The sequence below is a fragment of the Eumetopias jubatus genome, unplaced genomic scaffold, assembly GCF_037043125.1.
Source record: "Eumetopias jubatus isolate StellerSeaLion01/CBP00866 unplaced genomic scaffold, mEumJub1_p1.0 scaffold_54, whole genome shotgun sequence".
NCBI lineage: Eukaryota > Metazoa > Chordata > Mammalia > Carnivora > Otariidae > Eumetopias > Eumetopias jubatus.
The window spans coordinates 740,843-756,920 of record NW_028274860.1 but is presented as its reverse complement, the minus strand read 5'-3'; the positions used below and the strand labels follow the sequence as shown (position 1 = coordinate 756,920).

Sequence of the window (16,078 nt, the reverse complement as noted above, 5' to 3'; positions counted from 1 at the left end):
GTTTCATAATCAATTGCATAAATTAACTTTGGTTTTTCCCCTGTGTTTTGGGGTGTGTGTGTGTGTGTGTGTGTGTGTGTGTGTGTTTTGCTGTAAAGAAAGTTTCCTTTACTACATATTGTAAATGGAGGAAGATCCAAATAAATTTAAAAGCTTGTCAAATACAAAGGAAACAAAGATAACGAAAGTGCTAGCATGCTTCTCTTGTGTTTTTAACGCACAGAGGAAAAAATAAAACACTAAAAGACACAGGGAAGAACATCATGACAGTCTAAGACATTGGAATCTATCCCTTATTATAAAAGCCTTAAGATCTGTTTGCCCTTAAAGGCAAGTGGGATGAGTTCATGACAGCCCTAAGAAAACCCGTTGGGAGGGGTGCCTGAGCAGTTCAGTTGGTTGAGCATCTGACTCTTGGTTTAGGCTAGGGTCATGATCTCACGGATGGTCAGATTGAGCGCCTTGTCCCACTCTCTCCCTCTACCCACCCCCCATTCTCTCTCTCAAATAAATGAAGATGAACAAAACAGTAAACTACTTGGGAAACTATTTCTGCCTTGGTGATTTATACACACACAAGAATGAACAATCAGAACTATGCTGAGATAATTTTTTAGAAAGAGATGGGAACTGTGGTATCAGCACAAGGGTAGACAGCAACTGAGAGTGGCCAGTGAGGGGTGGTTCCCATCAGTGGGGACCTTCGGGGGGACCGGGCAGTCTTGTGTATCAGCACGGCCTTGGCAACTGGAAGGCAGCAGCTCCCCAGGTTCCATGTCATCTCGGACGTTCCAACTCTGTTATTTCAAGTGCAGACCGTTACCTGGCATTCTGAGTGCTCCCTCTGTCATTCCGTTTGGAGTGTGAGCTAGGGGCAGTGCCTTCAGCTCTCAGCTGTGGCATCTTGAACCTTGGTTTTGTGGTTCCTGAATCTCAGGTGCTGTGGGGTGTTGTTCAAATTGTTCCCAACAGTAAGTAAAGACTTCCTGTATCCTCACCCCTCAGTCCTGATGAAACCTACTTGATTTCACTGGTTTTTAACCATCCTGTGTTTGGGTTTCTTCTCCTCAGTCCCCAGCTCTACCTCCTCGGCCACACGTCACCATGGCAGCACCTCTTGGCCCTCTGTCTGATCCAGGGGCAGAAATCAGCCTCCTGGAAATCAACCAGGAGCTTCAATCCCAGCTGGAAAAAAGCAAGCAGGACTTCCGAGACCTCAAGGAGAAATTCCTTATATCCGAATGTACTGCCTACTCCCTGGCCAACCAGCTGCAGAAATACAGTAAGTCCTACAAGATCATGGCCACCAAAGACATATCTGTCTGTATTCCTTCTGAGAAACTAAAAACCTCTCCAGATGCTGTCTTCTCTCTTCCAATGTCACATAAATTTCATTCTGACCACAATCCGGGAAATGTAGAAGTGGGTATTTTATCCTCAGTTTGCTGAGGATGGGAAAACTGAAGACAAAGAGGTTAACAGTGACATGTCAGGTGGGGTTAGAGTTAACATCCCAGTTCCTGCTTCCTGGTGCGGACACAGAAACGCCTGGTCCTCTCAGGATGGTCTCTGTGCTGTATCAGATCCTGCATGCCTGCAGGCCTAAGTGTCAGGGACTAAGGAACTCTCTCAGGTCCCGCTTCTCTGAGGTCCCATTGGTAAAGCACCAAGTTAGTTACACTGGGGAAACATCCTGATGGCACACCCGGGGGCGAGAGGGAGGGTAGCAGGTGACACTACCTGCTTTCAAGGAGATGGAAGTGGTAAGTGGAAAGTGGAAAGAAGGTCTCCTTTCCCCCTAAAACTGTGGTATCTGTGAGTGACGCCATCCACACAGTGACTCCCCTTGTGAGAGGGAACCGGTGCAGAGCCTCTGCTTCCTGAGTCCACGGAGGCCATTTGATACCCAGTGGCAAGGGTGAGGGTGTTTCAGGGAACATCACGGTCTCTCCCTGAGCTGGGGACCTTCAGACGTGCAGGATGGCCAGCAGGTCCAGGCCTGGGCCAGGAGACATGTGGCCTAGTGAGAAGGAGGGTGAGTGGGGGAGACCACAGCCCCGGGAACCAGCCAAGCCAGGGTGTGGGGCAGGCCTTCCCCCACAGTCAGCCTGAAATGGGGAGCTCAGCTGCCTGTTCATTAGGAGGGGCCTGCGCTGGCAGAAGGAGTCATGAGAACGGGGCACGTGCACAGCCGAGCGATAGGAAGGAATCCTGACAACTCTCAGCCCGCATTTTTGTCATTTTCTCACAATTTGCTTTCAATAGAACAAGGGGAGGTGTAATTAAAAACGAATGACGCAGAGAAAAAAAAAACTGAGGCATGCTTTTTACGAAAGGGAAGAGATGATGAACTTTCAGGGAAGGACAAGCAGTTTTGTTTACAACTTTCCTGAAAATCATCACATAAGTGTGGGAAACCAGTTGTGAAGATGATGCAAACAGATATCACCTGAGGGCGTGGGGTGGCGGTAACACAGCACAGGGGAGAAAAGCATGGGTTGTAGGTCAGTCAGCCTGGGCTAAATCCATGGTGCCCAACGTCCTGTGCCTCAGTTTCCTCCTTGTTAACCTGTTAGTGTTGTGGGACCTACTTCTCTGAGTCAGAATGAATACTGAGTAATTTCTTGTAACGCTCTAAGAGCAGAACCTGGAACTGTGTAACTCTGTTCATCATTCTACTGCTTCTCATAACACAAACTGTATTAGGATTGGGCCATATTCCTCTCCGGTGCTTCTGGTTTTATGCATTGTGGTTTCCACAAGTGTAACCGGATGAATTTTTACCTTTGAGATACTTGCTCAGTATAGAAATCCCAGCTCAGGGGACCCATCAGTCCAGTAGCCCTGGGGGCCTTATGTCATGTCCCTGCTTAGTGTTTCACTTAGGAGTCTCCAAGGCTTGCTAGAGTGACCATGATCAGGGGAACCCAAATTCTGACTCTACCAAATACAAGTTCATCACCGTGTCCAGTTCCTCTCTGTGCCTTGGGGCTGTTCTTTCCTGGGCTCTGAAACAGGGAGTAATCGACTGCCCTGTAGTTGGGAGGCTGAAGAATGTGATGTGGAGCTCCCAGCGCAGAGCCAGGTGGCCGGGGTTCCAGTTGTCCTAGGATGGACCCTGCCTCGTCCCTTGAAGGCAGCGAGCACAGCAGCATGTCCAGCTTTCCCCTGAGGCAGGCGTCTCTGTTTCTCAGAGTGTGAAGAGTCCACCGACCTCATCGAATCCGTGCTGGGAGAGAAGGTGCAGTTTGAGAAGGGGAAGCAGGCAGACACGGTGGCTGAGAAGCTCAGGTAAGGAAGGCTCCATGTGGGAGGCTGCAGGGACGCTGTGGGCATCTTTGACTTGGGGCAGCAACAAGTCTGGGCCAGGAAAGGGCAGAAACGTCATGGCAGGCACGTGACCCAAATATTTCTAAAACAACTAAGACAACAGTGATTGGTAAATGATGGACTCCAATGACTCAAAGTCTCGCTCTCTCTCTGGAAAAAAATATCAAAGTCCCCAAGTTCAAGGGAACAATTCGTGGCTTTTAGCACATTCACAGTGTTGCGAGATCACCACCTCACTTACCTTTCACAGAGTCATGACCTGGCTGACCACAGCTTGAGCCTGCCATTCTCCTGAGCTCACCAGTTCACACCAGCTCTACTGGACATGCTTCTGCGTCTGGCGCTGTGTCCTTTCACTGCACGCCGCGCTGTGTGTAGTTTTCCAGGGAAACGGGTGTCCCCGAAGTTAGCAGCTGAAGGGACATCTCTCTGGCGTGTGCTTAGGAGAACCCCTGGCTCTGTTTACAGAAGGAAAAGGTGTAAGGGATGTGCAGGGTTCACGGCTCCTTTGGGGAAATTCTGCCAGAAATCATCACGAAAGATCTTATTGTCTGTTGTTCAACTCTTTGCATTTTAAAATTTTCTCTCTGCCCTGCCTTAGGCTATGTCATACCCTCATTAAAGACCAGGCTAAAGAGCTGACCCGTTTGTATCAGAAGTTACGGAAAGGGAAAGACGTTTCCCAACTGCTCAATAAGCTCCTCGAGGACCTCCTCACCCATGATGACCCTGAGCATTCCCAAGGGCAGGGCTTCCAAGAGCAACTGGCTGAGGGGCGCAGGCTGGCCAAGTGCCTTGCCCGAAAGCTCAGCCCAGGTAAGGCGGCCACCGGCCCTGATGCCCGGAGCTGCGCCAAGGCCCTGGGCTCACAAGAGACTCCCCGCCTGGCCTCACGCCGTGTGCAGCAGCCCTCCTGGATTCCCCATAGCAAGTGGGGCCATGAGAGAACCAGGAGTGGAAGGTGGTAACAGAGAGCAGAAATGCACAGTGTGGAGGTAATAGTGCTCCACGTGTCTGCTTCCTCCCTGAGGGAATGCAGCCTTTGGAGCAGGAGGCAGCCTCCACCAGTCTTTGAGCCAGAGAGCAAAATGTGACAGGAGGATGCTTGTTAGTGTGCAAGGATCCCTGCACTAAGTGGGAGGTTCCCAGAGTCAGCGTGGTCTGTATTAATTGTGGGTGAGAAAGTGAGTTTTACTTTCTCCATATCTGTCTCCTCATCTGGAAAGTATATCAAATAACCTGTTGATACTGTAGTGATCAGATAGGGAAAATTCATGAATGCATGTCAGGAAAAAATAATGCTCCTGACTGTGTGGAGTTGGATGAGGTCCTTGATGCAGTAGGACTTGGAGGTGGGAGTGCTGTTTAGACGGGACCGCTTTTCGTAGACGGATGTCCCCTTGATAACACTGAAGCCCACGTGGGGGCCCTTGAAGTCCCCGGTGGAGGGATGTGGGACAGGGTGGTTGTCCTGTCGTGAGGGCAAGGAGGCGGCTCTATGTGAGAGCTGTGAACCCACAGAGAGTCTGTGGCTATGGTGGGACCTGTGGCACTCTGCAAGACACGGTGCAGAAATGAAGCTGACAAGCATTCCCTGATATGGACAACAAGAGCCGGTAGAACGTGTTGCCCAGGTTCAGTGATGCTGATCCTCAGAATCAGAGACACACTGCCTGACGCATCAGAAATCCATGCCACAGCAGTTCTTAAAGACAGTGCCCTAAACTCAGTAGAATACCTAGTCATTCATAGACCCTTAGGTCTCCAGGGACATAGAAGCCGCTGTGTTTATAGTGGTGATGTGGGAAATAGCTGATGGGACATTTCTGAATTTATTTGCAGAAAATTATGAGGATGAGGAGGATGAAGAAGAACAAGGAACCCTCACTCCCAGGTGACAATGAAAATTCTGGAACCAATAATGTGTGGGTCAAAATGGACAGGGTCTCAGAAAGTAAAGTAAGTGAGGTCAAGAGAGTGACAGATGTCAGATGCAAGGTTAAGCAAAACTGCAGATGGTCCCCAAAGGATGGCCGTTTTGGCTTGGTTGCCTGTTGTCTCTGTGGTGTTGTAAGACCGAGATGAATTCACCAGCCTTAGGATTCCCCGTGGGGACAAAAATACCCATTCTTTCCTGTAAATGGACACCGGGAGGAGATGCATATCTACTTCCTACACAGTTCTCTAAGGTCCTTGGTAGGAAGGTAACTCACCAAGGAATTGGTAAACAGACAACTAGCAAAATTAAAACCAAGAGAAGTACCTAACCAAACTCCAAAAACTTGGGGTGTCATGTGACACTATTAATGACAAAGTGCCTAGAAGGCACACATTTCTGCAGTCTGCAGGTACTCCAGAGCTGTAAGTAATTGACCAATCTATGTAAAAATCATCCTGACTCAGGCCCGTGGTGGTTGCCCCTGGTCTGGTCTCCACTGTGCTTCTTGTTGTGACCGCATCCTGCTGGGAGGGTGGAGTCTCATTCCTAGTCAGTGCTTCTGTGGCCAGTGCTCTGAGGATCAGCTCCTGCTCTCCCAGCCCCGGGCAGCCACACTCTGCCTCTTATAGGTTGGTGTGCTTGTTCCCTCTCCAGCCGGTGCCCTGTGCCTCTTGTGACCACTCCATATAACTCCCATCCAACCAGCTAGGAAGCCACAGTGTCTGATCCTCCTGGTTTGATCTCTTGTCATTCCTGTCCTACCCGGCACAGCATGGAGCAGCAGCAAGTTGAAAAGAAGGAAGCCCTACAGGACACAGTGGATGAGTTTGTTTTGACTCCTTCAACTCTGCAAGAAGAGTGTGACAACGACCAGTCCTACAGTGCTGGCGAATTCCCATTAGATGAACAGGAATTCGGCTCTGCTCTGGATTTCGCCTGTGAATGCTCCCACACCCAAGGGGATGAAACGTCACGTGGTCCCCCAGGTAGTGTCCATGTTGTTTGTTCTGCACACCTTGTCTACACTGAGGAAGGTCATCTCTATACACGGGCGTTACAGACACACTTTGCTTTAAATCAGGACATAATGGATGTGGAGACACAGACATCAGGTGGGTCAGGGAGCCTTCAACCATCCTAGGCAGCGGCCATGCCTCTGTCAACCTGGCCCCCGTGTCAGGCCATTGAACCTATGTCATGGGTGACAAGCTCTACCCACCTCAGTAGGACATCCACAAAGTCTTGTCAGATACCCTACGTGGATCAACTGTCTTTTGTTCCATGCAATGACACTTTCTTTTTAGGATCAATATCTCTCGAGGGCCTAGACCTGTCCAATGTTTTTGGCTCACATACCTGCATATCAAGGAAAGGTGCTTTCCCTGGTTTCACTGCTCTCAGGCCCAGGCACAATCTTCTCTATGTGGGTTCAACTTAGCCAAGTGGTCATCTGAAAACAACTGTGTCATTACCTTGCCTGGATGTTCCTATGAAGCCAAGCTGGGCTCTGGCATCACTCAGACCAAATGGCTTTTGTGTCGGTAGAACACCAAAGATTCTTTTTGATTTGAGGTTTTCTACAGTTGATTCATTAGTCTAGTTTCAAGAATAAATTCCTGGGAAGCATCAAGAGCCATGGTATGTCATGGAATAACCCCATTTTGCAGCAACACTTCAAGAAAGTGCTTGGACTCCTCCGCAGGACCTCTGGGGAAAATATATTCGGAACTCTTTTTACAGACTCCCATCAGAGGAGGATATTGGGATAATTTGTGGGGGAGAAGAAAGTGAATTTCTGCAGCAGGTTAGGGAGCAGTCCTGTGCACTGCTCGTAAGACTTAACCTTGGCCATCCTGGAATATCCCTGCCAGAGCACTAGGGTCTTGCCCTGAGAATCTTAATGTCCTTGCAGTGTGGGTGGTCACTGTGTTGGTAATATGGGAAGTATGATTTCCTTAGTGTCACCTGCTGTCTTGGAACTGATTTTCAGAAAGTCAAGATGATCGAAGGGAAAGAAATGGACAACAGCCAATGTGCCCCAGGTAAGTGTGAAGACTGTGGACTACGAATTTTCCTGGTGACCTCTGGAGACCTCACATCGGGGATAGAGAGAAAGTGCTGCCTAGAAGTATTCCATCCATTCAGTCAATAGCAGAATATGGCCTTTAACCATGTCATCTATTTTCATGTGGTAGTTGTGTAGGTGTCACTTTCTTACTCCCTTTCATGTTGAATAACCTACAGAGAGTGGACACACATGAATTGACCAAAGCCAGGGATTCCGGTAATCAGCTGTTGTCTCCTGTGTGGTTAAAACCAAAGTGAGATGCGTATTAACTTTGTGTCTGTTTGACATCATCATGTTGGAGGAGTTTGGATAGCAAGAGAGGAAGTTGAAGAATAAATGCATGTCCCATCAGAATATTGAGAAAATATTCCTTGGAGTCAGAATGTCTGAGAGGCAGTAAGGCCTCAGGATATTTAGTCCCTTGGACACTGCATGTACAAGTCAATGCAACGTATGCAGAAGGGTTGAAGCCACTTGTTTTGATAACCTCTGTGTGCTGGGAGTCATAATTATGACATGAGTATGACAGGGATGTTTTAGTCTCCTCCTCCGTCACCTGGTTGTGAGGCCAGTGCACAGAATATCTCCTGTTCTGTCTCCCACTGCTCCTCATATCGGAGGCCACACTCTGCTCCTTATATAGGGGGATAGTTTTTCCCTCCAAGGGGACAGCCCCATTGCTTTCTGGGACCACTCGCTATCACACCCATCAACACCAGCTAGGAAGCCATGGTGTCTGATCCTCCTGGTTTGATCTTCTATCATTGTTGTCTCCCCCGGCATAGCATGGAGCCCCAGGATGTTGAAAAGAAGGAATTCCTACAGGACACAGTGGATGAATGTGTTTTCGCTCCTTCAACTGAGCAAGAAAGGCGTGACAGCGGCCAGTCTTACCGTGATGGCAAATTCCTGTTTGATGAACCTGAAATTGGGTCTACTCTGGATATGGCCTATGAATGCTCCCATTCCAAAGGGGCTATAACTCCACGTGGTCCCCCAGGTGGTGTCCATATTCCTTGTTCCTCACACCCTGCCAGACTCATACACCTCTCCAGCCCAGGCCCACGAGGTCACTGCCAGACCTCCTAATTATGAATTCAGCTCGTGTCCTCTCTTGCAAGGCTCTAATTTCCATTCTTGAAACATGCCCCTGAATTTGGATGCCTGCCAAGGCTGTTGGCAGCCTTTTCTGTATCTCTGGAGATGGCACTCCCCTGGTTCACGCTCTTCACTTCGTCTATGTCTTCATTTGTCTTATCTCATCTCAAGTCAGCTGAGAACCCGAACTGGACCACTGCTATGGGACAGTGTATGTTTCTCTGGAGCAATGCAGGGTCCTGAAACTTCCCTACCCCATGAATGGCCCCTGTTTCTTTGTAGCTTTCAAGATTGTTCTGATTTGATGGCGTGTAGAATCCATTCATTGGTTTAATCTGCATGGCTGATTCCTCTAAACCATTCACCTGTTGGAATTTCAGATGGAAAAAGCCTCAATATTGCAGCAAATGTCTAGGAAGCAGCCAGGGAGTTCCCCCAGGATCTCTGAGAAACAGAATCGGTTTGTTTGCCTAGACTCAAGATTTAGGATGCTATGAGGATGGCTTGTTTTATCAGGGATATTGGTTTAATAACTCAAGAGTACCATCCCAATTTTTGCCTGCGAGGCCTTACCTAAGCGCTCCTGGATGTTTACACTCACAGTTGCCTGGTATTGCTGTGCTTATATGTCTGTCCTGTGCTATGCAGGATATAGGAGTGGGCATCTGTGAAGGCGAATGTGCTTAACGTAATTCTTTCTCTTCATTATTTGCAGAAGACCGAACTGATCAGGAGGGTCTGGGAAGACAAGAGCCGGCTGCCCCCAGGTAACTCTGGACACTCGGGGTCTGGGGATTCAAAAGTGGCACCCGGGGAGAAGCAGAAAGTGCTGACGAGCACGGTATTATCCATGCGGTCAAGGACAAATTACCAGTTTCACAATGTTCTCTGTCTTCACCGTTGTACTGGGATTGCTTCCCATTTCTTAATGACTTCTCGAGTTGAGTAAGCCACAGTCCGCTGACCCGGGTGAACGAATATGTCACAGGGACCACGGTGCTTGCTCATTCTTGTGTGCTTTAGAGAGCCATGCACATCTGCTCTCTGTCTTTAGATTTCGCTTTTTGACATGTGTTCATAACATTAAAATATCATAGCAAGTAGACAAACATGTTCTATGATGCCACAAGGTTGAGAGAAAGAGGGCTTCGTGGCATGAGATTTCTGTGACACTCCACTGCCCCCAGAGCTGCCCGTGCTTGGCCACTACATGCAGAACTCAACGCCCTTTGCATGGAAGGGGGAAGGCCACCATTGTGGGACTCGTGTGTTATGAGTCATAAGTGGACGGCACAGAGATAATTCAGTCTCTTTCGTCAGAAGCTTGCTATTTGGCCCGTGCACGAGCACTTATTTTCCTTTCGAACAGCTGCCCCTGTGTGAAACACAACGTGTCCCACAAAAACAAGAATCGTTTCTCTTTTTAATGGGTCCTTCCCCTCTTTGCTTTCTTGACCACTCCTTTCCGCCTTGCATCAAAGCCTGACAGGACTTATGACTTCAGATCCCTCTTAGATTAATCTTCACTTGTCCCTACCCTGCAGGCTCAGCAGACAGCTGGTAGAGGTGGTACAGCAGGACGTCTCAAGGGACTCTCAGGATGAACACTACTTGACATACTCAGTTCTTCCCGACCTGTCTGACTCCTACTGGCCTTACAGGAGCACCACCATCTTCCTACCCGAGGAACTGGAAGTCTGTTCCTCTCTGGAAGTGACCAGTGAGTACTCCATTGTCCAGGTGATCAAGCTCCACCTGGACACTCACAAAGATCTCCTGTTCTTTGTACCCCAGACCTCTGCTGTGCCGAGAGAGGTCATCCCTGTGGGCAGGCCCTGTAGAGACAAACTGATCTGAACTGGGCTCTAGGATTGAGTTTTAAGCACAGATGTCAGGTGGGCGAGGCACATTTGCTCTCTTCTTAGTCCCAGGGCATGCCCATGTTACGTTGATTTCTCTGTCACTTCGTTGTTGGGCCAAGGCAGGCACGACAAGCTCAAATCACCTCAGCCACACGACCATAAAACCTGTCTGTCAGACCTAATTTGGATGAAATGTCTCTTTTCACCTCTAATAAGCTCTATGTTTCATCTCGGAGGTGGGTCCGTTAAGAATCTGTGCCTGCCGCAGTCACTTGGCATTCTTGTCCAGGGTTAACTGGTTTTGCTATTCTTAGCCCCATTCTCTGTCTCCTTTAGGTTTGCTTGTCTTCCTAAACAGTTGTCTGAAAACCCACCCTAAGTGTCTCTACTGATAGCTTGATTGTGTGTTTCCAGAAGCAGAGCTGTGCCTTGGCATTCTCCCACCACATGAATCAGGCCAATGTTCTGAGTAGCACCAAAGATTCACTTGAATTTGTGTGTCTGTAGTTGCATTCCATCTGTTCAGTCTCAGTGTACAAATTCCACGGAGCCTTCAACAACCAGGCTATCTGACGAGAGAAGGGTGAATGCTGCAGCGATCCTTTTAGAATGCAGGGAGGCTGGCTCCCCAGAATCTGTGTCAAAGAGAGAAGTTCAAGTGCTTGCACAGACGACAGGGGAGACTGTGATGTTAATCTCCTAGAGAGAATAAATTTCTCCAAATGGCTCAGGCCGGGAAATCAAGCCAGTTATCACATGACAATATCGGAGGCACCCTGACATATTCTTCTGACTGAACCTGTTCTCACATTGAACGTATCTGAGTGTGTGGGTAACATGAGACTCTGGATTATTAACGTACCGAGAAGGATCTCATTCATGACCAGCCCTGTCTCTATATAATTACAGAAAATCAATTCCACCATGAGGGGGAAGAAGACCAGGACCAGGCATGCCCCAGGTAACTCTGATGAATCATGGGTTGTTATTTCAGTGGTTAAACTGAAGGATTACATCTCGAGGAAAAAATAGAAATGGCCGAACATATCTATTGCATCCATTCTTCAATTACAAAGTATCTCTTTTAACTTTGATGTATGTCTTCACCGTGTAACACGGTCACGTTCCTTTTATTGACCCCTCCATTTCAATAACCTGCAGTCAGTTGAACTTTGTGAACTAATCCTTCACAGGGATTCTCCGCATTCCCCTCTTCTCTTTTTGGTAAAACCAGAGTGAGAGGCATATCTGCCTCTAACTCTTTGGTGTTACCACATTGAGGATATATTATAGGAAAAGAACACCTCCTGTCACAGTAGTTAGAGAAAGAGACACTGAAGACACAAGAAGTCTCCATTTTGAAGATGCCTTTTAACACCCGCGTTCACTTGGTCAGTGAAGGTAGTATCGACAACATTTACGTAAATGTGTTGAAGTCACCTTTAGGATTATCCATGCAGGCTGTGAGTCATGACTTCCACACTAGTTCAGGTTGTTGCTCAGAAGCTTAGTTCTGTGGCCACTGCCCTGAGCACCTTCCGTTCTCTATATCTACTGCCCCCACAGCACCACACTGCCGCCTGGAACAGGAGCAGAGTTGTTGCTGTCAAAAATTGGTGTGCCCCTTTGTTATGAGTGTAATTCCCAGCTGCCCATCAAAACCGTTAGGATGGTGGGAGGTCCACCTTTCTTGTCTTAATGTTCAGATCTCCCCACCCTACCAGGTTCAGCAGGGAGCTGCCAGTGGTGGAAGAGCAGGACAACCCATGGGACTCACTGGATGAATACTATATGATTTCCTCAGCATTTCCTGGCCTGTCTGACCCCCACGGGAATTCTAGGAGGGCTGACATTCACTCTTTCCAAAATCTGGACATCTGTTCTCCTCTGGAAGCCGCTCGTGAGTCCTCCACTGTCAATGTGATAAACCTCCAACTGGCCTCCCAAGTTGCCCCACTATTTTTGGTATCCAACCTCTGGTTCCGTTGAGATGTGTCATCGCTGTGTAGAAGCCCGCTAGACATAGGGATCTGAGTCAGGCCCCAGGATAGACTTTTCACCATAGACATCAGGTGAGTCAGGGACCTACCGTTTGTTCCTCATCTCCAGCCATGCTTACGGCTCCTGACAGAAGTTAGGACATTGGAGTCAAGGCAGATGTGACGAACTCACTCTCACTTGAGCTGCATATGCAGAGGTGTCTGTCTTTGTTCCTGATTTCCTTTAAATGCCTCTCCTTATCTGCACTGCTCTCCTTTGTAGACCCGAAAAACATCCCTTGAATTTTTGTGCCTGTCCAAAGATGTTGTCAGCCTTACCTGTATCTTTGGATTTGTCATTTCCCTGCTTTCACTGCACCGATCCCCAGTGTCTATATCCTCTGTGTTGTCTGTCTACACTGAGTCATCGTCGGAGTATTGCACGTCAACGCTTCTACCATCAGCCTCCTTGTATGTTTTCCTCGAAGCAAAGCTGAGCCTGGGCATCGCCCCTCCCCATGCATGGCTCATATGTCTGTGTAGCACAAAGGACTGTACACAATAGATTCCTTTTGCTGTGAGGGTTTGCAGATTCCATCCATCAGCCTGGTCTTTGTGTCTAAATTCCCTTAAACCCTCACACCTAGAGCATCTCATACTATATTATAAGGGAATGAGAGATTGTTGCAGTAAGGTTTTAGAATGCATGTAAGCTGTTCCCCAGAATCTGTGGTAAAACACATGTTTCACTCTGTACACAGACACTTGAGATGTGGCCCTATCACATTAGGGAGCTCATGCCCAATGGTATAGGAAAGCAAACCAAGGCACAATCCCAAGGTACTACCTGAGGCCTCCAGGAGGATTTCTCTCAGAGTATCCTGCTGCCCCACTAAGGGTAATTATGCCCATGCACTAGTTGTATTGGATACTTAATTTTAACGTACAAATGTTCTGTTTATGTGACTGGACCGGTCTGTATTTGTTTGTAGAAAATCATAATGATCTTTTGGAGGAAGACCAAGACCGGATATGCCCCAGGTAACTCTGAAGAATCATGGGCTTTAATTCAATGGTGACATCTCGTGATCTCAGATCTAGGCAAATCTAGAAAGTGCTAAACGTACCTATTTTACCCATTCAGCCACCCACAAAATCTTCCGTTAGCAGTGTTCTCTGTTTCACTGTGGTACTTCTAGAGGCCCCTTTCTTAATCCCCCCCAAAAGCAGGAACCTCTTGTCCATTGATGCAGGTATCCTAAGCAGTCACAGGGACACTTTGTATTGGATCCATCCAAAATGCCCATCTGTCGCTGCTGGTTTCGCATTATGATGTTGGCAGGAACTCATGGCAAGGGAAGTGTTTAGGAAAACGAAAATTCATGTCTCAGTATTTAGACAAGTAGGCCTTGGACATACGAGCTTTCTAGGAATCTACAATGCTGCCAATCTGGGGTTGTCTTGGTGATTTCTGTAAATTTCAACAAAATGTATGCAAAAGTGTTGATGCCGGTTTTATTGTTTTCTGAGTGTGCTATGTGTTGTGACTGTTGTGCACAGGGCTGGTTCAGGCTCCTTCCCTTAAGCTCCCATTCTGTCCATGCTCTGAGCACCTCCTGCTCTCGCTCCCTCCCCGCCTCCGTGATCTCTCCCCAGTGCAGCCACACTCTGGCCCCAGATAGAGGCAGAATGGTTCATCTCCCTTGATGGGGACTTCCCATTGGTTTCCTGTGACCAGTCCCTCCTCCCTGCCACCAAAACCAGCTGGGACTCCGTGTTGACTCAACCTTCTCGTTGCATCTCCTGTCCTCCCTGTAACACCAGGTTCCCCAGGGAGCTGCCAGTAGCAGAAGAGAATGAAGTCCCACAGGACTCACTGGACGAATGTTGTTTGACTTCTTCAGTTGGCCATGACCTGCCAGACACCTGGAGGCCGTATGCAAGTGCCTCATCCATATTTGATACTCTGGGAACTTTCTTGGGTCTGGATGTAGATGGTAAGTACTCCCACGTGAGGGGCACAAGGTTCCTGGGGCGGGGGCTCCAAGGAAGCCTGTCTTCTCTGTATCCAACCACCTAAATAGGCTGAGACATGCACCCGTGGCAACAGGCCCTGTAGACTCAAACTGGTTTGAACTTTGCCCTTGGAGTTAATTTTGAAAACACTGGGACACCTGGGTGTTTCAGTTGGTTATGCATCCAGCTCTTGATGTCCACTCAGATCTTCATCTCAGGGTTGTGAGTTCAAGCCCCAGGTTAAGCTCCACACTGGTTGTGGAGCCTACTTCAAAAAAAAAAAAAGTGTGTTTTGAATCAGACAAATTTCCTTTCCTTCTGTCTCAGACTACCCTCTGTCCCCCGGCCCCCTCACAAGTGCAGGCTGTTGGTACCAAGTCAGGTTGGAGAGGAGAAATGGAGGGAAAAGGGCAAAAACTCAGCCACCACTATCTCACCTGGAGACATCTGGGTCACAGACCTCTTTTTATTTCTTGCAAGAAGAATTCTGTGCTACCCATGAAATTCTGTTGCCAGTTCTATTTCCTGTGTGCTTCCTGCAAAGTCTCTGGCTCTCCACACATGTTTCCAGTCAGCTCCATATATGTAGCATCGGAAATCAGCATTTGTTGCTGATTTTAAAGTTTTTGCTCCTGGGGTGCCTACGTTCCTCTGGAGCATATAGATCGAAAATCCTCAGCCTCGAATCCTGTCTGTACACCATGGTTTCAGTGAAGCCAGAGCCCTAGCCCCGGTTTTCCATCCTCCACGGATGGCGTGCTTTTTACCCTTCCTGCAGCGTCAGTGACTTTTCCCCCATGTGGATATGTTTTCAGTCAAGTGTCTGCTCAGTGGCATAATGTCCTATCAATGATCAATGGCCCGTGCTCCTGACGTGGGCGTGGCCTCATTCAGGAGCAAAGCAGAGTTGTTCCCCTCTCCAGATTCTTCAGAAAATGCTGCCTGCTGAGCCAGACCCCCTTGGGGCCACACTCTCAGAGGAGTGCAGGCTAAAACCCAATTTCCCTTTCTTCCCACTCAGGGTATTTTTCGGCCTTCCCTTCTGGGAGAAGCATTGGCATCGTTAGGAGTCTTTCTTTGCTCATCAAATCACTTTGAAGGAGCAGCAAGGAGTATAAGATGTTCTTTGCCGTGTCAATGTTGTATAGTGAAATTGGCCGTGAAACGATTTGTCCCTCAACTTATTTGGTCAGTAACATCCTTTCCACACTAGGACCACTTTCTCCCCTGTTTCCTATCCCTCTCCGAGGGGTAAGGAAGCCAAGGCTTCCTAGGGGTTACAGCAATTCAGGAAACAGAAATGAAACACAGAGTTATTTACTCTTGTGCTCTACCATGCCCCTCCCCGTGCCCACTCAGCAGCACCTCTATTTCTCTGGAAGCATCGGGTCCTCACAGGGACACTCTCGAGTCCATGTGGCATCTCCTGTGACAGCTGAGGGTGCTGAGGCTCAGCAAGGTCACGTCACTTGCTCAAGACTTCTGGCCAGTGGGTAGTGGGACATCAGACTCACCAGATCAGGCTGTCCACTGATCTCAACTCAGTCCTGTCAGGGAGTAGGTGGGGAGGAGCTCACACTTTCATCTCTGCTTTTGTACCAAATTATTTGAAACAGTTGTGAATGTAAACAAAAATGTTGCAAGACTGCCCCAAAGACCCCTGTGACTCAGCCATGCATCTGCCAACCCCTACCCTGTGTGTCACTCTGTGGTGTAAGCAGAACCAGCGGCTCGTCCAGCCCCTCTGCGAGATCAAGGTCTCAAAGAGGCTCTCCATCCCAAAGCA

General features: G+C 48.4%; 1 protein-coding gene across 1 annotated transcript; it reads left to right on the top strand.

The window, feature by feature from the left end:
- Nucleotides 1–1,104: 1,104 nt before the first annotated feature.
- Nucleotides 1,105–5,228, top strand: LOC148161826 (putative NBPF family member NBPF5). The gene is made up of 4 exons (XM_088020543.1): nt 1,105–1,282; nt 3,195–3,291; nt 3,932–4,146; nt 5,173–5,228. Exons 1-4 carry the CDS (start codon nt 1,105–1,107, stop codon nt 5,226–5,228), a joined length of 546 nt encoding a protein of 181 aa, XP_087876669.1.
- Nucleotides 5,229–16,078: the final 10,850 nt, after the last annotated feature.

Coding starts and splice junctions, on each gene's coding strand:
- LOC148161826 (XM_088020543.1), top strand. CDS start 1,105: ATGGCAGCACCTCTTGGCCCTCTGTCTGATCCAGGGGCAGAAATCAGC. Junction 1,283..3,194: donor CAACCAGCTGCAGAAATACA/GTAAGTCCTACA, acceptor TCTGTTTCTCAG/AGTGTGAAGAGTCCACCGAC. Junction 3,292..3,931: donor ACGGTGGCTGAGAAGCTCAG/GTAAGGAAGGCT, acceptor GCCCTGCCTTAG/GCTATGTCATACCCTCATTA.